Genomic DNA, 26,002 nt, shown 5'->3' with positions numbered 1-26,002 from the left:
TTCCACTATCGTTTGGGATTTAACCTCGTGAGGATTACCACTCGGGCCTGCCTCGTGGACGGGCTGGCTAGCTGTCGTCAATGCTGTCGAGCATCTTGGATTACAACTATTGCTTTTGTCTGCTGATCAAGGGAGTACAAGCACCGACTCCTGTACCTGGAGTCTCTTTATTCCCCGTTGACTCAGACGGAGTACCGAACATTCCTCTACCCTCCAGGCCTTACACCCCGGAGGGAACCCATTGTCTCCAGTTGGTACCGGTGTTGCCCTATATAATTGCTACTATACAACAGGTGGCGTCAGCTTAGACCCATCATAGGATTCCTGCTATTCTTAGTGACTTATGCTCTTGACTGACTTTACGTATATTCTTCGCCATACAAGCGCGACCCTAATTCTCATTCTGTAACCTAACGTTGTCTAATAATAATAAATTACCCTCCAATAGTATTTCTGTGTCAATGCCGTGTTCTTGTGAGTGTTCACCATCTATATTTGATGTACTGTCTGGCCAGTAATTAAAGTACATAACTAGCAGTGGTTTAATCTATCACAATCTTTAATACAGTCAGGGTTTTGTAACCCCTCAGTTACACAACTGTCAGTCACAGTACACAACTGCCAAAGTCACAGTACACAACTGTCAGTCACAGTACACAACTGCCAAAGTCACAGTTCACAACTGCCAAAGTCACAGTTCACAACTGTCAGTCACAGTACACAACTGTCAAAGTCACAGTACACAACTGTCAGTCACAGTACACAACTGCCAAAGTCACAGTTCACAACTGTCAGTCACAGTACACAACTGTCAATGTCACAGTACACAATTGCCAAAGTCACAGTACACAACTGTCAAAGTCACAGTTCACAACTGTCAAAGTCACAGTACACAACTGTCAAAGTCACAGTACACAACTGTCAAAGTCACAGTACACAACTGTCAAAGTCACAGTTCACAACTGTCAAAGTCACAGTTCACAACTGTCAAATTCACAGTACACAACTGTCAAAGTCACAGTACACAACTGTCAAAGTCACAGTTGAGTACACAACTGTCAAAGTCACAGTTCACACCTGTCAAAGTCACAGTACACAACTGTCAGTCACAGTACACAACTGTCAGTCACAATACACAACTGCCAAAGTCACAATACACAACTGCCAAAGTCACAATACACAACTGCCAAAGTCACAATACACAACTGTCAAAGTCATAGTACACAACTGTCTGTCACACATACACAACTGCCAAAGTCACAATACACAACTGTCAAAGTCACAGTACACAACTGTCAGAACAAATAATTTTCATACAGACTCAATTAATGGTTTTGAATCCCGGTTAGACATGCCGTCAGTGCACCACTGGATTACAAGGAATTATTACATGCTTTAATGATAGACAGTGTACATTATTGATTAAAATTTGTAGAAAAAAAATATTTTCTTTTACAGAAATAATGACCCTGTTAGGTCAGGCCTACCTCTGTGTGAGCATCCAGGGTCTGTCACTCACTAGTGATATAGGAAGGAACCGAGTGTACATGTACTATACATGTATTATACACTGTATTGTTCCAACACAAGTACTATACCTGTATTATAAAATGTATACATGTGCTGTATGGAGCTCCCATGATCTGAAATGAACTTATAGATCTGAAATCAACTTATAGATTTGAAACTAACTTACATAAGGGGAAAGGAGAAACAGATTTGTTGAGCGATAAAACAAAAAATGGATAAATATACCTCTGGGAAATTAAAAGTACACAAAAACACCTGAATAATAGTTCATTAGCTTTTCCATCATACAAGGACATCAACCCAACAGCATTTGCGATTCTTTTTTTCTTTTTTTTTCTCTCAAGCTTAAATAAAAATCATAGATATGTATTTGATTCATCCCGCCATGCACAAAACCTCATAGTTTTTCCATCACAGCTAGAATATTCTATACAATGTACAACGTCTCCAATGGCGCAATATTGTGCTTAGTACGACAATAGGTAAAGTTACAGACAAACACGTTAAATCAGTCATTATTGTTTAGTCATAACAGTAGGCTATCCAAAAGAAAGAAACAACATTCAGTCACCCCTCGTCTCAAATGCACATCTTGGACATAAAAAAAACAGTTAAACTAAAACAGCAATCAAATGTACACAAAACGAGACGTTATTTACAGGTAGCATTATGAAAGAGTTGTGCTTCATATTATTTAAGAGCTGGTTGTTTTGTAAATCGTTTTTGGATCACAGAGACTAGAGCGGCTACTCTTTAAGATGGAGTTGAGTGTGATCTCGTGTCTCCTTCCAGTCCTTCACGGCGAGTCGTACTGGAACAAAGCTACATGTCACTGACTTGAAGGAGTGAGACTAACAGCATCACACGACAAATTAACGAACAAATGAATACATGATACATCGAGGGCAGTACCAAATGGGGGGGGGGGGTGTAGGATGCAAGTTTGAAACAAGGACACTACCACTAAAGATGGGGGGCTGTGAGCAGTAAATGTAAAAAAGAATTATAATAATAAAATTAAAGTCTAATCCAGGAGCATGTCCATGCAGGCTCTGCAGTCTACCGTACGTAGGGAGTTAAATCAAAAGCGAGAGTCAAAGGAATCCTTGCGTAAACAGCAGCGTGTGGCATGGTGTGTGTCGACGTCAACAGCGACTGAGTCACTCTCTCCGTGTGCATCTTCACTTCCTGCTTGTGATAACCGGCTTCCTGCCGACGCTAGGCCCTAGGTGATTAATGTTCCTCCTCCTCCCTGTGTGATCAACACAACCACTCGCTGTACTGCATCAGGATTACAGTTCATGTGCTCCAAAGTATTCACATATTATTATTAGTATGTGCTAGACGGCGCATCAGAACTTTTCCGCACAAACCGTTTAAAATAGTGGTCGATAATGAAGCGGTAGATGATGATCTGGTGAATGTGTTCTCATGGAAACGGTAGATGATGATCTGGTGAATGTGTTCTCATGAAACGGTAGATGATCTGGTGAATGTGTTCTCATGGAAACGGTAGATGATGATCTGGTGAATGTGTTCTCATGAAACGGTAGATGATGATCTGGTGAATGTGTTCTCAATGAAACGGTAGAGGATGATCTGGTGAATGTCTTTTTGTGGGAAATGGTTCAAAACATTGCGTCTCTTCCTAATTCTCAGGTCCTTTGTCGAAAGAGCAAACGTTAAAAACATGTACATTTCAAGTACAGTGAAGCTATGGCATGACTGTAGTGTTATTTGGAAAATCATCACAAGGTTTTTCCTGGGAACATTGAAGTGAGAGAATGGCCGTCAGTCTTAACTGGTGATGTTCCAAGTTACAGGTGATTCACAGGCGCGGTCCGACGAGATAAAACTTTTTGAAAAGGCAAGCAAGGGCTTCATATTATTGAGAAAACAATCACTTTTCACGAGCGTCGATCAAGTCCCTAAATTTAGAAATCTACTTTCTTTGAAGTAGTGTTTTTCAGTCCGTACCCAGCAAGCGGTACAAAAATGGCAAACATTTTTGCTTGTACTTTGGAATGGATGGCGATCGTATGATTGTCTTCAGAGTGTCTCCAGTAAAAGTAAAATCAGCAGTTACGCTACACTATCCATGTGGCTCACAGCTGTAACCATGCATCACACACCACCACCACAGCACCGGCTGCCCCTAGAGCCTCCATCTGAGCTGAAACCCCACCATCGTCACCACAGCAGCAACTCCGTAGGAAAAGATACTTAAAAGAAGAAAGTCGAGAAAAACGCTATTCATCTCATCGTCCTCGATTCTCTATAATCTCCTTCCTCCGACCCGGCTTTGGCACGCTTGAAGTTATTTGACACAACAGTCAGTTCCCGGAAGCTTCCGTCCTCAGGGGTCACACAGAGGTCCTGGGTTTGCGGATGAGGAGCTGGACGGGCCCCTCGCTGGCACTCTTGATGATGTTCCAGGCGTCGTAGTGCATGAGGCCCTGCAGCGAGCGCCCGTTGACCGCCAGGACCTCGTCGCCCACATCGATGACCCTGGACAGCTCTGCAACGCCCCCTAGTGGCAGAGGGAAGGGAGAGAGAAAAAATATAATTTAGGTTTAATAATAATAATTCATTACATTTATATAGCACTTTTGTCAGACTCAAAGCGCTCCCCACAATGTAGCGTGGAAATCTACTCGTTCACCACCACTGGTAGCACCCAACCATGGGCTACGCAGGCTCAATGGCTGCCATACACTGGCACCAGGCACACACCTCGGTTTAGGACGGCACTCGCAGCTGTACGGTGTCCCTATCACCATAACAGGGGCATTGTTACTGACAACAACACCACTTTCCGGCCCTGACCGGGGCTAGAACCAGTGATCTTCCGATCATGGGTCCGGAGCTCTATTAATGTAGCCACGCTGCCGACCCCCAGGAGGACGAGGGGCCCGGTAACCCGCAGGAGGACGAGGAGCTTCCAAAACATCCTCAGGAAAACGGGGAGTGGCTTAGTTTCACACTGTGTTTACTGGCTCGACATGCAGCCAATGAGAGAGAGAGCAGGAAGGATTTCTCTGATCTTGGCTTTCACCACTGTTGTTCACTGAGGAGAGTGTGGTATGACTTCACTCAAATACCAACTAGAAGGGTATTGCATGACAACTAGTGAGGCAGTGCTTCACTAGTAATATACAGACAAAATAAGAAAAAAAAAATTATTATTAACACATTAACTACCACAGAGTTTGTCCGTCTCAACCACTCTCTGCCACCACTCTAAGCCTATGGAGATGTTCACCTTCTTTGCAGGGCTATAACTTTTTAAATTGTATTGCTAAATTGACATTACTATGGCCCATTCAACATCGATTATCTATCGTTCAGGATGTAGGAACGTTATACTTTTTCATTCATAGATTCATACGGAAATACCGTCTAGAATATAAATATGTTTTTATCGTTTTCTGCAGTAATTCCTAGAACGTGAGTTATAGGCATAAACGCATATATAGATTATCAACTGCCATTTGTTGCCGATACACGCTATATAAAAAATTTCAACTGTACATGATCCTAAACGTTATGACTCATCATGCGCGAATGAACGGGGGGGGGGGTCGTTTATAATTCCGTGATCGTCAGTAAATGCTTTATGTAGTATGGGTGATATATTGATCAGAGCAGTTTGCATTAATAATAATAAACAAGCACGCTGAAAGTATCGTTACTGTCCTCTTACCGTTCGCCGATGAGACTGGAGGAAAAATATCCCACTTATTTGACAGCGATCTACTAGATCCATTTCCGGTTTGTATAATAATAATAAACGCCCAAATCATATCGATTATTGAGTTATAATAATAACTTTATTTGTATAGCACTTTTCATACAGAGGTTGCAGTTCAAAGTGCTTCACAACAGTAAAAAATACAGGCATAAGCGAGCATAAAAAGATAGACAGGTAGAATCACAGTGTTTCACATTAGGATCTAGCATCCCAATAGGCTCTCCGCTTACAGTTTTCAGTAACACAAATAGTAAAAATAGTTTAAAATGATTCAGTTTAAAAATAGTAAAAAAAAATTATAAAATAGAACGGACATAAAAAATACAGGCATGAGCGAGCATAGCAAAATATGGCAAATCATAGTGTTTCACATTAGGATCTAGCATCCTAATAGGCTCTCTATTCAGTAATACTCCTGTAATTCCCAACATACTTCTGTAACTTTAGTGATACTAGATCACAGGGACTCGAACCCACACAGGGACTCGAACCCACACTGTAACTTTAGTGATACTAGATCACAGGGACTCGAACCCACACTGTAACTTTAGTGATACTAGATCACAGGGACTCGAACTCACACTGTAACTTTAGTGATACTAGATCACAGGGACTCGAACCCACACTGTAACTTTAGTGATACTAGATCACAGGGACTCGAACCCACACTGTAACTTTAGTGATACTAGATCACAGGGACTCGAACCCACACTGTAACTTTAGTGATACTAGATCACAGGGACTCAAACCCACACTGTAACTTTAGTGATATTAGATCACAGGGACTCGAACCCACACTGTAACTTTAGTGATATTAGATCACAGGGACTCGAACCCACACTGTAACTTTAGTGATATTAGATCACAGGGACTCGAAACCACACTGTAACTTTAGTGATATTAGATCACAGGGACTCGAACCCATACTAAATAGTGGGACTTATTGCACAGTGTTTCACATTTGGATCTAGCAAATAATAAAAATAGTTTAAAATGATTCAGTTTAAAAATAGTCATCAGTAAGAAGTAAAAAGTGCAATAACCGACGGACATAAAAAATACAGGCATGAGCGAGCATAGCAAGATATGGCAAATCACAGTGTTTCACATTAGGATCTAGCATCCTAATAGGCTCTCTATTCAGTAATACTCCTGTAATTCATGAACAAATAATCACAGTGTTTCACATTTGGATCTAGCAAATAATAAGAATAGTTTAAAATGATTCAGTTTAAAAATAGTCATCAGTAAGAAGTAAAAAGTGCAATAACCGACACATGAATTTGATAGGCAGTGTAAAAGAGTAGGCAGGGTAAGAATAAATACAAGTTGTGTCAGGATATCCCTGATGTTTCCTCTTGCCACTAGGTGGTAGCAGATATCTATCAGTGAAATGCCTGAGCAAAGAGATAGGTTTTAAGCTGTCTTTTTTTTTAGGCTGCATTACCGATCCTCTTTTGACTGCTTCTGGGAGCCTCTAGTAGTCCAGCAGCTGATGATCGCAGTGTTCTTGCTGGTGTGTAATTTATTAGTGTAGTGTTTATGGCGATGTAGCTAGGTCCCTGTCCATTTAGAGCTTTGTATGTAAGGAGAAGGACCTTAAAGTCAATTCTAAATGTTACAGGAAGCCAGTGTAAAGCGGCTAAGACTGGACTAATGTGCTCTCTCCTTTTGGTTCTAGTTAGCAGTCGGGCTGCAGAGTTTTGGATTAGATGAAGCCTCTCTGTGGTTTTCTTAGGGAGACCTGTGAAAAGTGCATTACAGTAGTCTAACCGGCTAGATATGAATGCATGAATTAGCTTCTCAGCATCGTTCTGATTAATAAATGGTCGTACTTTTGCTATATTTCTGAGATGGAAGAACGATGTTTTCGTCACTTTGCTAATATGAGAATTGAAGTTCAGTTCTGAATCTATGATAACCCCAAGACTAGTGACCTCAGATTTGATCCAAAGGGTTAGTCCCCCCAGGTTCTTTATTAATGTTTCTTTTTTAGTTTTGGAGCCGATAATTAGAATTTCAGTTTTGTTCTCGTTTAGTTTCAGGAAGTTCTTACTCATCCATTTATTTATTGCCAGTAAGCAGTCTGTAATGGAGCTAATCGCTGTATCATTTGGTTCAGCAGATATGTACAGTTGTGTATCATCCGCATAGCTATGGAAATCTACATTATGTTCTCTGATGATATCACCCAGCGGTAACATGTAAAGGGAGAAGAGTAAAGGACCTAAGCAACTCCCTTGTGCAACTCCATAGTTGTTGTCGTATATATCAGACATGTGATCTCCTAGTTTAACATAGAATTTCCTTCCTCTGATGTATGTTTTAAACCAGCCCAGCACATGGTCTGAGAAACCGACATGGTTTTCAAGACGATCGATTAGAATATCGTGATCGATTGTATCAAATGCTGCACTGAGATCTAACAGGATAAGGATGGAGATCTTATTCTCGTCAGAGTTTAGTCTGAGGTCACTGATTATTTTGGTGAGGGCAGTTTCAGTGCTATGATATTTTCTGAATCCTGACTGAAATTCTTCTAAGATGTTGTTTTCTTCAAGAAAGTAATTTATTTGAACTGAAACTATCTTTTCAAGTACTTTACTAATGAATGGTAGGTTGGATATTGGACGATAATTTGCCATTTCATTACTATCCAAGTTAGGTTTTTTTAGTAATGGCTTTACAACTGCTGTTTTAAAGGCATCCGGGAAAATACCAGTCCTAAGGGAAGTGTTTATGATATCTAGCACAGGGCTTGAAACACTATTAAATACCCGTTTGAAGAAAGCTGTAGGTATAGGGTCAATGTCTGAGGTGGAGGAGTTACATTCTGAGACAGTTTTGCAGAGTACATCTAATGTGATGCATGTGAAACTTCTCATGGTTACATTGCACGGTTTGCCGCAATCAACTTTATTTCCATCATGAGTAATGCTGGCCCTGATCAAGGTTATTTTGTTGTTAAAGAATAGTGCAAGTTCTTCACACTTAACCGTTGATGACTGAGGAGGTGTAGGGGCAGTGTTGAGTAGTACATTAATAGTGGAAAAGAGGATTCTGGAGTTTCCAGCATTTTCTGTAATGATTTTAGAGAAGTAATCTTTCCTTGCTAAGCGGATGGTTTTATTATAAGCAGTTAAAGCATCTTTGTATATATCACAGCATATGGTGGTTTTTTCTTCGTTGACCGTATTATAGTTTAACCAGGGCGAGGCTCTAGTTTTCTTCTTTTTCGTTTTTAATGGGGCGACGGAATTTAATATAGATGACATTGCATCATTGAGATTTTCTACCATTTCATTTAGAGAGCTGTCATGATTGTGTGGTTCATGTAGTCTGATAAGATCAATGAACTTTGATTCAGCTTTGTCGTTTAGGAGCCTCTTTTTAACTATGATTCCTTTTTTTGTTTTAGTAAGGGTTATTTGAGTATCAAAAAATATACAGTGATGGTCGGAGAGAGGTAATTCAGTTATTGAAATATTTGTTATGCTTAGCCCAGTTGTTGTTATAACTAAGTCTAGTGTATTCCCAAGCCGGTGAGTTGCATTTGTTATATGCTGTATTAGGTCAAAGCTATCCAGTAGATTTTTTAGTTCCATAGTTTTGGAGTCTGTTTTCTTATTAAAATGGATGTTCAGGTCTCCATTTAGGATCACCTTATCATATCCGGTAACACATAGTGAGATCAGTTCAGAGAGCTCCTGTATAAATATTGGTGAGTGTCTAGGCGGGCGGTATATTGTGACAATAATAGTTGATTCTGTTTTTAGTTCAATGGCAAGATATTCCATTGACATGAACTCACCTAGTTCTGTGATTCTAAACAAGAGTTTTGAGGAGAAGATTGCTGCAACTCCTCCGCCCCTTTTATTTTTTCTGGGTATTTGAAAAAAGTTATAGTCTGGTGGACAAGCTTCTATCATTATTGATGTAGCTGTGTCATTATTTAGCCATGTCTCTACTAGGCAGATGCAATCTAAGTTATTTTCTTTAATCAGATCATTTACTAAGAATGTTTTATTATTCAGTGATCTGACATTTAGGAAAGCTAATTTTATTTGTTGGACTTCTTTAGAGGAGGTCTGCTTTGGCTTGACCGTGATGGCCCTGAGGTTAATAGCAGGTAAACGCATTGATGGCGTATATTTTTCACCATGCCATTGGCTGGTTATGATTACTTGTATGTTTTGAGAGATGGCATGGCAATTGTGCTATTCTGCATCGTACTGACTGCACTGTGCTTTCGGGGACATTTGATCAGACGAGATGGCCTTGTGTGATATGGGGGGACGGGGGGGGACGGGACGTCTTGTGCTGCTGTACTTCGTGGTGAGATTGTGTCCTTCATGACTATCTCTCGTGCTGGTATGAGCTTAATATTCTTGGAGGCCATCAAGGCATGACGCATGTTTGCTGATAGGAGCTTTGAACCTAAGCGATTTGGGAAGAAGCCATTTCTTTGAAAACGTTCTGGGTTATTCCAGAAAACATTGAAGTTGTCAATGAATTTCAGGCCGTGTACGAGACATGCAGCCCCTAACCATGAATTAAAATTTAGGAGTCGACTGAATGCTTCCTGTCCTCTGCGAAAGCATGCAATTGGTCCACTGATGGACACATCAGTGTTTGTGTACACAGACTGATGTTTGTCTAGTGTGTTCATTAAACGTGTGAAATCGTCTTTCAAAGTCTCTGTGCCAGTCTTCTTTCGCAGGATGTCAAACGATCCAGAGTGAATGACAATTTTTGTTATTCCCGGTCTGATTAGTGTTGGAAGTTTTTCGGCCAGCTCTTTCACAGATGTATTGTCTAGACAGATATTTTCTGTGTTTGCCATCTCCACATACCTTGTTGTGGAATCTCCAATCAGTATACAGTCTATTTTCTGTGTGAGGTTAGCATTTTTCTTTCCAACAGTTTTGGGGCCGTTTGTTTTTGGGCTAGGCCTAGTCTGCCGGTTCTTTCCACAGTCCTGTGGCCTTGGTGAAGCCTTATAATATAATATAATGCAGGACCTGCTCAGAGGTCTTTAATTGGCATTGGCAATTATCCTCAACACACACACACACACCGGAACACACACGCATGCATTGTCTGTAGGATCGCTGATGCGATTCGTCTCTGCGATTAACCCATCCCGTCGTCCTTCCCCCCCAAGGGCAGCCGGGAGCAGACAGGCGTCAACGTGAGCCGCGCCAGGGGACCAATCCAAGTGCTCCTGTCCGTCTTCGTCAAGGACGCCACAGCGTTAGCGATCTGTTGTTGTGCATGTTTTTCCATTGGGTTTATCTTATCGGGGGGGAAACCCTTGCGAGCACGGGGAGAACATGCAAACTCCACACAGAAAGGCCTGGGAGATACCCCACCTGGGTACCTGGCATCATGGAAACCTGGTCCCCAAGCGGGAATCGAACCCTGGACCTTCTTGCTGTGAGGCGACAGTGTTAACCACTACACCACTGTTGTGAAGGGCCAGATTAAACCGAATATATATATTTATTTATATATATATATTTAATTGTATTTGTATATTCTCTAATATTCCCTGATATCCCTTGTATATTCCTTGTACAATATGCATTGAATATCCATTCTAGCCTACTGAACATCCCATAATAGTCTCCATTCGACTATTGGTCGAGACCTTGGTGCCAGGCTGCCATACCCCCCAGACCCAGTTCAAACGTACCGCTCAACATGTACGAACAAGTCCTAGTTCCGCGTAGGAATCTGGCTACCGCACCACTAACGGTACTATTTGTTCATAGTGCGTATATATACTGCGCTACTAAAGTAGGACTTCCTTTTTAGTCCAGTTTCTTACCCTCCAATAGAGTGACAGACGTAAAGCCTCCCCGCGACGCCACGTGTGGGAGTAAGGCCAAGTTCGGCCTACCATCGGTATTGAGACATCGTGTATATTAATATTTGAATAGTCATATTTGGCACTATATCGTCGAGTTGGACGTAGTCTATTAAGCTAATAATAGTCTATTCATATGTAGTGCTTCGTGCGGTGAGAATACTATCGTAGTCAGTACCCCATCGTTTCGGGCAGAAAACTGGCTGCTTATCCAGGGTGGCCGACCCCATGTGAGGCTGCACCCGAGGAGCCCCAGAGCCGACGAGCGAGTGGACCTGCATACCGGATTATTCTACCGACGACAGCCCGCCTTCCCAGGCACGGATTATGCTTTGTATACAGTGATTATTCTATGGATAAAGACCAACACTGCCGTGTGTTGGAAACCCCCCCCCGGAGAGGACGACAGGTGAGGAGACGCTCTACACGACGAGGTCGCTTCACGTCTCTCCATCGTGGACCGAAGGAAGCCGGCCCACAGAGAGTCCAACTGCTTTCATCTGTGGATCGAGGATCGCTGAGGCACCGAGCCGCACAACCGTGGGTTCTCCCAGGATACCCTCGGCCAGACGGATACAGCCAGACTCTACCCCCCCCCCCCTTCTCCAGTTGTCTTACAAGCGACCGGAATTCCCCCCTAGTGTATCCAGTTCTATAATCATTAAAGTATCATTGCTATTATTCCTTAACTATTCCAGGTTGTATATGTACCACCTGCGCCTTCAGAGATTGGACATTCTCTATTGATATACCGACGAATACTCTTGCCATAAAAGTGCATACTAATTCCCATTCATAAATGTGATTGATTTGATTAAGTGCTTGCTCTACACACCATCGCTGTGTAGAAATAAAGACCTATTTCTAATTCGTACATTTGTGTTGGATCCGTTTCATCTACGTGAGAGTGTTTATCATAATATATTTATGCCGAGTACTGGGTGGCCGAATATTAAGTACAAAGGTAGTGGTAGTAAGTATCATATCTAGTAATACAGTCAGGGAATTGTACCCCTCAGTTACAATTGGTCCTTCGAGCCGGATGGTAATTAGTGTAATATTAATATAGTGTTATTAATATTGAAATGGCCTATGATGAACACTCCACGAAACGATCCTCCTAACCAACGCCCGCAGCGCGAACGACGGCTCCCTCAGTACTTAGAGGCTTACGCTGTCAGTCAACAACCTAGTCTTCTACTAACAGTAAACGCGGTAAAACTAGAAAGTAAAAGTATGTCTAACCCGAAAGCCCAGACTACCCCGACCATAGAGGCCCCTACGGGTTCTAATGTAACTGACCAAGTTCACGGTGGGGACCAGTGGGAACCAGACATGACTTCACACCCCGCCAGTACTGAAGAAGTAGTCCCCGATGAGTCCCGGGAGGAATACAACGCTACCGAGAGAGAACTCGGCACGGAAGAAGACGGGGAGAGCACCGTGGAGATAGAGCTCCAAGGCTCCGCAAGGAGTACCCCGAGGGAAGGCTCCCCTATACAACCGCCTTCTCCCAGCGAGGCAGAGAGGACCCTACAGCAGGCCTTCCTCATCAGCCTGAACGCCGCTGCTGAACGCGACCGACTGCAGATCCAGCAGCGGAGCGAAGAAGAGCATATACGTCTAGAAATAAGACGCATTCAGAGAGAAGAGAATGTGGCCCGAGACCGAGCAGACAGCCAGCGAGCAGCTGCTGGTGCTCTACGGGACGCAGAGCGCGACAGACAGCAAGCGCAACTAATAGAACAGCTGATCAGACGGACAACACCCTCTCCCTCCGCCAGAGGCTCCAGGAACTCGTCTAGACACACCTCCAGGGCGGCATCCCCTAGCCGAGTAAACAACCCTGAACTTGACCAACAGACGAGGTCTATACCCCCCACAGACCACCTCCCCCCACCGGTCCAAGCGAGACCTAGCAACCGGGAAGGAGCAGCATATCCTGTGGAGAGGCTAAACCAGAGACTACAAGCACTGGATGACCTAACTGAAGACGAAGAGGAAGAGGAGGAGAACCACGCCCGACGACAGCACAGTACTCTACCGGACCAGGAGGTCCGGTACAGCCCAGGCTATACTCCCGCGGAGCTGCGCTACAGACCCCCGACTCTATACCCGGGTGAGCACGACGCACGACCCGCACCGAGGAACAGCACCTGGACAAGCGGGCCATGGTACACTGCCGGTACCAGCCCATACCAAGGAGCGGGAGGAGACTCGCCTAGGAGGCCTCTCCCCCAACGCTCGCCGATGTATCCACAGTCAGCGTCATACATTGGCCCGCCTATGGTACCCGACTTCACCCAAGAGAACCGGGCCCAGTATACAGAACTCCGCATGTGTCTGGAGACCATGTTGGTGGATGTATTGGATGAACGCCATAAATACGCCATCCTACTGAAGCACTTAAAGGTACCCCGCGCACATAATATAGCGCTCGCCTACGCGACTTCCACCACCCCATACACAGCAGCGCTGGTAGCATTGGACCAGAGGTATGGGCGCATATGGGATTACGTGATCCAGGAGATCCGACACATCGACCGCTTACCCCCAGCAATAGACAATCGAGCACTGGACGACCTGTCCATCAGAGTGCAGTCCCTGGTAGGGATGTTGGGAGCGCAGAGAGAGAAGGGGAGGCATGAACTTTACGCCAACTCCAATGTGGAAAGGATCTTGGAGAAGCTGCCGCCCGCTCGACAGGAGCGTTTTAGGCGGCAGAGACCACCGAGACCCGAATGGCCCCGAACCGAACCTCCTCGATCTAGCAGACTTCCTGGCGAGAGAAGTCAGCAGCCTACGGCTAGATACATTCGGACGGAGCACCCCTGGCTCCAGAGAAGGAACCAGACGACTAAATGATGGAAGAAGATCGGTGACTGTGATGCACCAATCGGAGTCAGTACCGAGCAGCAGGAGCCACAGTACCCCCTCCAGAAAGGAGAAGTGGAAGATAGTGTGCCCCTACTGTGAGAAAGAACACTGGCTAGCGCAATGTGACTCCTTCCCCAAGCTGAACGCAGAGGAAGCAAGTCAATGGATAAAGTCCAACAAGCGCTGTTTTCGCTGTGCGCGCTCACACATGGCAGCCGAATGCCGCTTAAAGAAAAGGTGCACCAAGTGCGATGGAGCCCATCTGGACATACTTCACGACAGTAACAGACGGCGCCCTTCACCCGCACCATCCAGCAGCAAAGCGAGCGTCATGTACATCGATCCCGCCAGCAGCAGTGGAGCCCGAGTACTCCTAAAAGTAGTGTGTGTGACACTAAGCTACCAGAATAAAGTCCTGGACACTTACGCCGTCCTCGATGACGGGTCAGAGAAGACCCTTCTGCTCGCCTCCGCTGCGGCCCAGCTAGGGCTGCGGGGAAGCGAAACCCAAATGACAATTCGGACAATAAGACGAGATTTGAAGACGATAAAGGGCGAGAATGTCTCATTCTCTATCGCAGCAAGCGGCCAGCCTGAGCGACGGTACCAGATTACAGACGCTTTCACCAGCCAAGAAATAGGACTGTCGCGGTACACATACCCCGTCGCCAAGCTGATGGAGAAATATGCACATCTGCGCAAGTTACCGATCCCGCTCATAGACAATGCTATGCCGACCCTGTTGATAGGCTCCGACCATGCAGACCTCATTGTCCCGATAGACCGGGTTCATACCGGACCCCGAGGCTGCCCTGCAGCAGTCGAGACCCGTTTGTGATGGACTCTCCAAGGCCCGCTCGCCAAATCTCTCAACCGAAGTACAGCCACTAGATGTCTCCACTCCCGAGTCACAGAGGGAGAAACCGCACTCCTGCAACACGTAGAGCGGTTATGGACCTTGGAACAAATGCCCTTTAAGAACGGAAAGAAAGACATTCGCTCTAAAGATGACATTTACGCCATTCACCTCCTCGAGACAGGGACCAAGAGAGTCCCGGTCAATGGCGTGTTGAGATACGCCACGCCACTCCTGCGGCGAGAAGGAATGCCTACTTTCCACGCCAAGACAGACGCCACAGAACGGTACCTGCTGAACACGGAGCGGCGCTTAGCCAAGAACCCCGCCCAAGAGAGTGTATACCGCGCCGAGATTGAGAAGCTCATCACAGCGGGACACGTCACAAAGATGGACATTAAAGAGGCTGACCAGACCACTGAATCGTGGTACGTGCCTCACCACAAGGTCCATCACAACGGTAAAGACCGCATAGTATTTAACTGCAGCTACCAGATCGGATCCCAAAATCTGAATAAAGAGTTACTGCCCGGTCCCACACTCGGCCCCTCCCTACTCGGCGTTCTACTCCGCTTCCGCCAGGAAAAGGTGGCCATCAGCGGGGACATTAAAGGAATGTTCCTGCAGGTGAGATTAGTAGAGGCGGACAAGCCCCTGTTACGGTTCCTATGGAGAGAGAAGCCAGGAGATGAGCACCCAGCCATCTACCAATGGGAAGTCCTCCCCTTCGGAACGACGTGCAGCCCCTGCTGTGCTACATTTGCACTACAGAAACATGTAGCAGAGGACCCAGCAGCGGACGAAGAGGTCCGACACAGCGTAAAGAACAGCTTCTACGTAGACAACTGTCTACAAAGCCTTTCAACCCAGGAAGAAGCCGAGGCTCTCCTGATTAAACTCCGCGCCTCATTGATCAAAGGCGGCTTTGATCTCAGGCAGTGGGCCAGCAGCGATCCGCAAGTACTGCGCAGCCTCTCCTCCGAGGACAAGGCAGCCAGCAGCGAGACCTGGATGGCTACAATCCCGGGAGAAGCCCAGGAGATGACCCTGGGATTGGTGTGGCGATTCAAAACAGATTCGCTTCACTACAGACACAAGCCCCTGACTACGGAGCAGGGAAGGCCGGCGGCGGCGCCGACCACCAGACGGAGTGTGTACACAACACTCGCCCGACAATATGACCCGCTAGGATGTATTCTACCGTACACCACCAGGGCAAAAATGATTGTACGAGCATTGTGGGACAAGGACCAGGGCTGGGACGACCCCATTCCCGCACACCTTGCATCCACCTGGAGAGAGTGGGAGATGGAGCTCCACTCACTCCCAGGCGTTAATATGCGCCGAAGCTACTTCCCACCCACGGTGAGGCCAGAGACATGTAAAATGGACTTACACGTCTTCAGTGACGCCTCAGAGGTCGCATACGGATCAGTAGCCTACTTGCGGGCCCAAGAAGAGGGGGGAGAGATCTACACAGCATTTGTCCTCGCCCGCTCGAGAATAGCCCCACGCAAGCAACAATCTATCCCACGCCTAGAGCTCTGCGCAGCCCTAGCCGGAGCGCACCTAGCCACGCTCATCCAACGTGAGCTCACCATACCGGTGTCTAGAACAATCCTGTGGTCAGATTCCACGACAGTACTCGCCTGGATCAAATCGGACTCATGCAAGTACAAAGTCTTCGTGGGAGTCAGAGTCACCGAGATTCAAGACTTAACCGAAGAGTTAACCGGAGAAACAGAGTGGCGCTACGTTGATACAAAACAGAACCCAGCTGACGTCATCACCCGGGGAATGCCCCTAGATGACCTCACCCGTCGCAATGTCTACAGTGACGGCCCAGCATTCCTAAAGCTCCCGGAAGGAGAGTGGCCCACGCCTATCCCGAGGGAAGCCAGTCAGGAGGAGGCTGAGAATAAGAAGCCTGTGTTCTGTGGATTGAGCACTGTTATCTCCGCAGACCCCAACATAGATGATTGCACTACCATAGAGAGTGCACAACAAAGGACATTCCTACTGCACTACCTACCGTCTCTACAGACCCGCCAGAAGTGGGTAAAGGAGAGAGACAATTTGACAGAAGGAACGGTCGTCATGATTATTGATCAATCACTGCCCAGAGCTATGTGGCCGGCCGGCCGCGTAAGCAAAGTGATCACCGGTGCCGACGGCAAGGTCCGAGCAGCTGAAGTGCTTGTCCAGGGTCGCACTTACACCCGTCCCGTGGCGAGGCTCATAGAACTGCCCCGACTCCCAGACACAATCGATGATGACCATGACCCTATAACCCTATGACTTTGTGAAGTTGACTGACCCCTACAGCAAACCCTTATGTGTAAATAGACAACGCGATTAATCTGTCTCTGCTTAACTGATTAGGTCTGGGACCAATCAGGGGGTGGCTGTTGTGAAGGGCCAGATTAAACCGAATATATATATTTATTTATATATATTTAATTGTATTTGTATATTCTCTAATATTCCCTGATATCCCTTGTATATTCCTTGTACAATATGCATTGAATATCCATTCTAGCCTACTGAACATCCCATAATAGTCTCCATTCGACTATTGGTCGAGACCTTGGTGCCAGGCTGCCATACCCCCCAGACCCAGTTCAAACGTACCGCTCAACATGTACGAACAAGTCCTAGTTCCGCGTAGGAATCTGGCTACCGCACCACTAACGGTACTATTTGTTCATAGTGCGTATATATACTGCGCTACTAAAGTAGGACTTCCTTTTTAGTCCAGTTTCTTACCCTCCAATAGAGTGACAGACGTAAAGCCTCCCCGCGACGCCACGTGTGGGAGTAAGGCCAAGTTCGGCCTACCATCGGTATTGAGACATCGTGTATATTAATATTTGAATAGTCATATTTGGCACTATATCGTCGAGTTGGACGTAGTCTATTAAGCTAATAATAGTCTATTCATATGTAGTGCTTCGTGCGGTGAGAATACTATCGTAGTCAGTACCCCATCGTTTCGGGCAGAAAACTGGCTGCTTATCCAGGGTGGCCGACCCCATGTGAGGCTGCACCCGAGGAGCCCCAGAGCCGACGAGCGAGTGGACCTGCATACCGGATTATTCTACCGACGACAGCCCGCCTTCCCAGGCACGGATTATGCTTTGTATACAGTGATTATTCTATGGATAAAGACCAACACTGCCGTGTGTTGGAAACCCCCCCCCGGAGAGGACGACAGGTGAGGAGACGCTCTACACGACGAGGTCGCTTCACGTCTCTCCATCGTGGACCGAAGGAAGCCGGCCCACAGAGAGTCCAACTGCTTTCATCTGTGGATCGAGGATCGCTGAGGCACCGAGCCGCACAACCGTGGGTTCTCCCAGGATACCCTCGGCCAGACGGATACAGCCAGACTCTACCCCCCCCCCCCCTTCTCCAGTTGTCTTACAAGCGACCGGAATTCCCCCCTAGTGTATCCAGTTCTATAATCATTAAAGTATCATTGCTATTATTCCTTAACTATTCCAGGTCGTATATGTACCACCTGCGCCTTCAGAGATTGGACATTCTCTATTGATATACCGACGAATACTCTTGCCATAAAAGTGCATACTAATTCCCATTCATAAATGTGATTGATTTGATTAAGTGCTTGCTCTACACACCATCGCTGTGTAGAAATAAAGACCTATTTCTAATTCGTACATTTGTGTTGGATCCGTTTCATCTACGTGAGAGTGTTTATCATAATATATTTATGCCGAGTACTGGGTGGCCGAATATTAAGTACAAAGGTAGTGGTAGTAAGTATCATATCTAGTAATACAGTCAGGGAATTGTACCCCTCAGTTACAACCACCGTGCCGTGAAGCCTTGTTAGCCTTCTCAATAGCCGGCATGTTAACGCTGGTCCCGTACCTTCGGCGTTGGCTACCGCGACGTTCTCGGCGCATGATAGTCTCTTCGCTGTTAGCCGTTCGCTCGGTCTGGGTCGTGTTTGCTAGCCGTGTCGCTAGTGGCTCTGTTTTCCTCGTCGTCTCGTCGTTAGCGTGTGCTCCGATGTGCCGGCTGTTAGCTTCGCTTGCATTAGCGTGAGCTCCGGCATGCCAGCTGTTTGCTTCGCTAGTGTTAGCGTGAGCTCCGGTATTCTTGCTATTAGCGTCGTTAGCGTGAGCTCCGTTTCGCTCGCTGTTTGCTTCGTTAGCGTTGTTAGCCACGCTTCTATGTCTCTTTGCTTTGGGTGTTGATATGCATGTTTCTGAGAGTAGGTTGAAACTATTTCCTGGCGGTACCGGGGGTGAGGTCCTGGTTCGTTTTTTTCTCCTTTTATCCTTGACGGTGATCCACTGCTTTGGTCTAGCTTTTCTTTTATTAGAAATGTTTTCCACTGTGAAAAAAAACAATGCCAGTGAATTTTTTTTCTCTTCAAAAATTTCCAAGTGACAGCTCTGAGCTCTCTGACCTGGCCTGATCCCATAACACATTTGATGGCCAGCTGTCAATCACTCACTGGCTTAAGAATATATATATATATTTTTTTATCCACTTTTTCTCCCATTTTCTATATTTTCTCCCATCCCAATTTCGTATCATACAATTCAACCCTCCCCTGTCACGAACGCTGTTTCATGCCTCCCACAAGCCGGCTGCAATGTGGACTAAGTCATACATAGCACAAGTCCCCTCCGGTACTTGAGGTAACAGCAGTCGCATCTTTTCACCTGCGCAGCTCGATCTCTCAGTGGCGAAGAGTAACGCGTGGGAGGCTCACGCTGCCCCTGACACTTCCTGATTCTACTGCGCAGGCGCACCAACCGACCTGTAGGAGTCGCTGTCCACAACGCCCGATCCCCACCCATCAGTTTCCCACCCCCTAATACGGCCAATGTGTATTAGTATGAACGACCAGCTAAACTGAAAGCAATGTGGAGCGCTGGGCTCGAACAGGCGAGCCCAGCGTCTCTGCATTCGTGGCGAGTGCCTTGCCCACTACGCCACGTAGCCGCCCCCACTTAAGAATATAATTATCCAATCAAAATAGGGTATTTGAGTTTAAAAAAGCCAGGTAGTGAGGCCATGCGCACTTGATTGATTGGCGTTCACGCCGTGCCACATTGTGTTGACAAACTTAAGATCCAATCAGAGAATGGTGCCAGCTAATGCTACGGAACTACAGCTGGACTGTGGCGTCAATATATTCTAGATTTTTCTGTCATCATCTCACGTGTGCAATTTGCCTTGAAAGAGACTGACATAGAAAAGAAGAGATTAATTTGCCTAATATAATAATTCATATTTTAAGATCTTTATTCAATTGTTGAACTTCATCAACTTATTGTGCACTGCATCGTTTGATGATATATATATATTTTTTTATCTCAGTTGAAGTAGTGTAGTTGACGTGAACGTGCCGTCTTGGACTGTCTGTAAGCTAACTTGTTGTAGCTAACGTAGCTAAAGTGCTACCACCGCAGCTACCAGTGGAGTGTTTTGTTACCTGCCCAAGAGGGCTTACCGGAGTGCTACCACTGCAGCTACCAGTGGAGTGTTTTGTTACCTGCCCAAGAGGGTTTACCGGAGTGCTACCACTGCAGCTACCAGTGGAGTGTTTTGTTACCTGCCCAAGAGGGTTTACCGGAGTGCTACCACCGCAGCTACCAGTGGAGTGTTTTGTTACCTGCCCAAGACGGCTTACCGGAGTGCTACCACCGCAGCTACCAGTGGAGTGTTTTGTTACCTGCCCAAGAGGGCTTACCGGAGTGCTACCACTGCAGCTACCAGTGGAGTGTTTTGTTACCTGCCCAAGAGGGCTTACCGGAGTGCTACCACCGCAGCTACCAGTGGAGTGTTTTGTTACCTGCCCAAGACGGCTTACCGGAGTGCTACCACTGCAGCTACCAGTGGAGTGTTTTGTTACCTGCCCAAGAGGGCTTACCGGAGTGCTACCACCGCAGCTACCAGTGGAGTGTTTTGTTACCTGCCGAAGACGTTGGGTGACTGTCTGAGTGACCACCTGTCGGACTCGGACAGTCCCGAAAATGGAACGTGTGTCCCGCATCAACAGAACAATGTTTAGTGGATTTCGACAGCATCCTCACGCAAATGAAGGATCGATTCGATCACAAAAGACTGCTGTTTGTTGCGGTTTGACGTGCGGCGTGTGTGTGTGTTGGCGACGTGCGGCGCACGTGAGTGTGTGTTGGGGACGCGCGCCGTGGTTATTGATATTGAGTTGGAGCCTGTGTTGATTATGAATTAATTGGCTGTGGGTCCGCTATGGCCTGGCCTCTGTGTGTGCGTGTGTGTGTGTGTCTGTGTGTGCGTGTGTGTGTGTTTGTGTGTGCACGCGCGTGTGTGTGTTGTTCATTTCCTATAGTGCTGACTGAGTGATGTGCATGTGAATGTCCTAACCCAACCCCCTCCAATGACCTAACCCAAGAATACACAAGACCCTCTTCTACCAAGTATGGTTTCGTCGATACTCCAATGTACAGTTTTGCTTGTACAGTTGTACAGTTTCCCCCACCCCGCCTACCAATATAATTTCCTTTGTTGTGAGGGACCAGATTGGGAGACAGTAAGATATTGGTGAAAGAAAAATTGCATGTAGATATGTGTTTGAAACAGTGAGGGTGAGAAATGGTCTGATCTGGCTGTAAACAAATAGTTTTTGATTTGCCTTCTTGACTAAGCTATTGATGTGATGTTTGTAAGTGAGGCGTGTGTGTCAAGAGTTACTCCAAGGTATGTATTACTAGTGCCTGTTGTCTTTAACTGTAGTGTCTGTCTGCTGTCTTCATAACCACACTGTGTGTCTGTACTTCTTTATTAATTTTTTATTTTTTATCTCTCCCGTCTTCCCCAATATTTTTAACTCACAGCCACCACTGACTTTTTTTATATTTAAAAATATAATTTAACATATAATATAATATAATAATTTGTGCTTCACCAAATAATTTGGTCAGCAGCCGCCACTGTGTAACAAGGTCTCTCTATGTTGCAACATGTCATTCTACAGTGACAACACAGATAACATTAATGACTACACGGAGACAGTGGTGGACTTTGTTCGTACTTTGGTGGAAGAAACAATCCCCACTACCATAATTAGAGTTTACCCAAATCAAAAGCCCTGGGTAGACAAATCCGTCCGTGAGGCTCTGAAAGCGCGCACCACAGCATACAACGCCGGGCTGGTGGCAGGCAACATGAATGACCACAAGGTGGCGAGATACAACGTAAGGAGGACAGTAATAGAGGCAAAACGGTGCTACAGGAATAAAATTGAACTTCAGTTTGAACAGGCTGACTCCAGAGCTATGTGGCAGGGCCTCAAAACGATGACAGACTACAAAGGCACCTCCCTCAAACTGAACAGTGACATCTCCTTAGCAAATGATCTCAATACCTTCTATGAGAGGTTTGAGGCTGGGAATAACAACACCAGCCTACAAGCCACGGCAATGGGGGGGGGGGTCTGCTGATGGAGACTCAGTGTTCAGGGTAACAGAGCATGAGGTGAGGTGGACCTTTAAAAAAGTGAATATCAGGAAGGCAGCAGGACCGTACGGCATCCCCGGCCGCATCCTAAAAGTCTGTGCCGACCTGTACCTAAAAAATCCAAGCCTGCTTGCCTCAACGACTACCGCCCTGTAGCTCTCACCTCAATAGCCATGAAGTGCTTTGAGAAGCTAGTAAAGGGCTACATCTGCTCCTCCCTCCCCATCAACATGGACCCCCTGCAATTTGCATACCGCCCCAACAGGTCCACGGAGGACGCCATAGCCCATGTGCTGCACACAACAGCATCACACCTGGACAAGAGGCAGGGGAACTATGTGAGAATGCTATTCATCGACTACAGCTCAGCATTCAATACCATAGTCCCCTCCAAACTCATAGCCAAGCTCAGGGACCTGGGCTTGAACTATGACCTCTGCCAGTGGGTCTTGGACTTCCTGACGGGCAGACCCCAGGTGGTGAGAGCAGGCAACTGCACCTCCTCATCCATCACCCTCAACATAGGGGCCCCCCAGGGCTGTGTTCTGAGTCCCCTCCTCTACTCCCTGTACACACATGACTGTGTGGCTCAGCGGAACAACAACACAATCATCAAATTTGCTGACGACACAGTAGTGGTGGGCCTGATCTCTGCAAACGATGAGAGGGCCTACCTGGAAGAGGTCAAGGTCCTGGCGGGATGGTGCCAGGAGAACAGCCTCTCACTGAACGTCAGCAAAACAAAGGAGATGATTGTGGACTTTAGGAGGTCGGGGGTCAGGGACTACAGCCCCCTCAGCATCGACGGGGCACCGGTTGAGAGAGTGAACAGTTTTAAGTACCTCGGAGCCCACATATCCGAGGACTTGACATGGACCACACACATTGACAGTGTTGTGAAGAAGGCACGACAACGCCTCTACTTCCTCAGGCGCCTAAGGAAGTTCCAAGTCAGTCAGAAGATCCTTAAGAACTTCTACTCATGTACAATAGAGAGCATCCTGACTGGCAATATCACCTCCTGGTTTGGGAATAGCACCGCACAAGACCGAAGCAGACTACAGAGAGTGACACGTTCAGCCGAACGCACAATTGGAGGGGGGCTTCCCACCCTCCAGAACATTTACAACAAGCGGTGCAGGGGTAAGGCTAAGAGAATCATCAAGGACTCCAGCCACCCAAACAACTGCCTCTTTGAACTGCTGCGGTCAGGCAAGCGATACCGGAGTCTCAAGGCAAGCACAGAAAGACTCAGAAGAAGCTTCTATCCCCAGGCCATCAGGCTGCTCAACGAACAATAACACTATGCAACAACCATCAAATGCACACAGCACACACATCCACACGCACACACTCACTTTAAACAAACAACACACTGCAGCACCCACTCTCCACACTTTATATTTATTGGTAAAGGGTTTGCACTACAACCCATGTAAATTGTACCTAAATTGTACCTCATCCCATTTCTGCTTTGCACTATATAGTATTGTATATTAGTACATTGCATAGTATATTGTATGGTAACTCAGTTACTTCTATTCTGCATCGAACATTGTACATTGTATATACTGAACACTGTGACTTCTAGTTTTACTTCTATTTTACATGCTATACTATTTTATTCCATACTTATCTTGTCTAGCACAGTCTCTGGAGCGTAACAGTTAGGGTTGACCCCTATTAATCGATTAGTCGACTAATCGGTCGAAAGGGGCCGTAGTCGACTGGCCAACCTCTTAGTCGAATATAATAATAAAAAATAATAAAAAATATTAATTTATTTTTTTATTTAAAAAAAAAAAATACATTTTTTTCAAAAGAAAAGAGGCATAGAAGCGTGGCTAATGCTAATGGCACGCATACCAGAGGCTAACTGCCTACGAAAACAGGCACAGAGGCACTGAAAGAGGATTTCACCCATTTAATGAACACACTATACTAGACAAATATCAAGATGTATCCATCAGTGGACCAATTGCATGCTTTTGCAGAGGACAAGAAGCCTTCAGTCGACTCCTTCAGACATTAAGCACCCCCACAGCCCAAATGGAACAACAAAAAAAAATAAAAAAAATGAATTAAAAAATATTATACTTTTTTTTTTTTTTTTTTTTTTTTTTTTAAGTCGACCAATAGTCGACTAACAGCAAATTTTGGCCAATCCTAGTCGACCATCCAAATCCTTAGTCGGGGACAGCCCTAGTAACAGTAAGAAGCACTTTGTATAAAAGTATTCTGTACTTCTGTATGACAACTATTAAAGAAACTGAAACTGAAACTGATCTAGACTATAGGAGCCATTGCTGTAACCTATAGGTCTCACCATGTTGCAACAATAACATGTCATTCTGTCAGTAAACATTAATCACTCTGTGATGAATCCGCCCTCGTGAATAATCTGGTCAAATGATTCCTCATCAGTAACCTTTAACACCTCGACAATGAGAATGAGACATAGTCTTGGGGGGGGTGAGGTGAGGTCACCTTTAAAGATGCGCTTGACGTTGAGAGGTCTGTCTCCCTGGGCAGAGGCCTTGCCCCCCTCCAGACTGAAGCCCAGGCCGGCTGACGTCTTCAGAAGCTCCACCTTCAAAGCTCCGTCAGGTCCCACCTCCACCACTGAGAGGCAACACATCAAACATACCCCGAATAGTTACAATGAGAGAATAAGGGTAGTTAAGAGGAGAATAGTGGTAGTTAAGAGGAATAGTTATGATGAGAGAATAAGGGTAGTTAAGAGGAGAATAATGGTAGTTAAGAGGAATAGTTATGATGAGAGAATAAGGGTAGTTAAGAGGCGAATAAGGGTAGTTAAGGAGGATAAGGGTAGTTAAGAGGAGAATGAATGAATGAATGAAAAAGTTTATTTTTGAACATGTATTCTCCACATTCCTCCAAACATTCCTCACAGTATCAAGCTCCATCAAACATAACAATCATGATACTGTAAACAAAAAGTCAAGAGCAATGTAGTTAGTTAGTTGACATGTCCAAAAAAGGAGTAGAGGGAAGCTAAGCTTATTGATCCCTACCCCCTTACATTTATTCTTCCATAAATGTTACTTGATATAACATAATTTAGTATAATACATTATAGAATATTACTTATAGTACAAAAAGAAAAAACTTGATTAGCTTGACAGCAGTAAATACAATACAACACTACATAACACAATATAACATAACTTTGTTTATCCGCATTACTCATTTCTGTATTTCTCTAATGTGTATTTTTTAAGCTGCTTTTTAAATTGTGCCATATGTTTACTCAGTTTGATGTATTCAGGTAAAATATTCCACAACTTCACTCCACAAACAGATATGCACATGCTTTTCAGCGTAGTGTGTACCATTGGTTGTTTAAGATTCCCTCTCCCTCTTAAGTTATATTCTCCTTCTCTGTCTCTGAACCATCTTTGAATGTTGCCTGGGATTCATTTATATCTGGCTTTGTATACAATGAGGGCCGTTTTGAAATCAACTAGGTCCATACATTTCAATGTTTGTAGCTTTATAAATAATTTATTGGTGTTCATAATATCCTACATTGTTGACTATTCTTATTGCTTTTTTTGCATGGTGCATAATTATTGGCTGTAGAGTGCTTTTGTAGGTATTACCCCACACCTCTGCAAAG

The 26,002-nt window shown here is 45.5% G+C and overlaps 1 protein-coding gene across 1 annotated transcript in view; it reads right to left on the bottom strand.

Annotated features, from left to right (window-relative positions):
* Window positions 1–1,281: 1,281 nt before the first annotated feature.
* The window catches only part of pdzd2 (PDZ domain containing 2), a 183,704-nt gene continuing 158,983 nt past the window's right edge, over window positions 1,282–26,002 (bottom strand). Inside the window, exons 19-20 of the mRNA XM_084308088.1 lie at window positions 24,850–24,984; window positions 1,282–4,060 (exon numbers count right to left, since the gene is read on the bottom strand). Of these exons, the coding sequence (XP_084164214.1) occupies window positions 3,894–4,060; window positions 24,850–24,984 (302 nt within the window). The 3' untranslated portion in view covers window positions 1,282–3,893. The remainder of the gene's footprint in view (window positions 4,061–24,849; window positions 24,985–26,002) is intronic.

This window comes from Notolepis coatsorum (genome assembly GCF_963971535.1).
Source record: "Notolepis coatsorum genome assembly, chromosome: 2".
Classification (NCBI taxonomy): domain Eukaryota; kingdom Metazoa; phylum Chordata; class Actinopteri; order Aulopiformes; family Paralepididae; genus Notolepis; species Notolepis coatsorum.
Note: the sequence above shows the minus strand (reverse complement) of the source record. Positions and strands in the feature narration are given on the sequence as shown.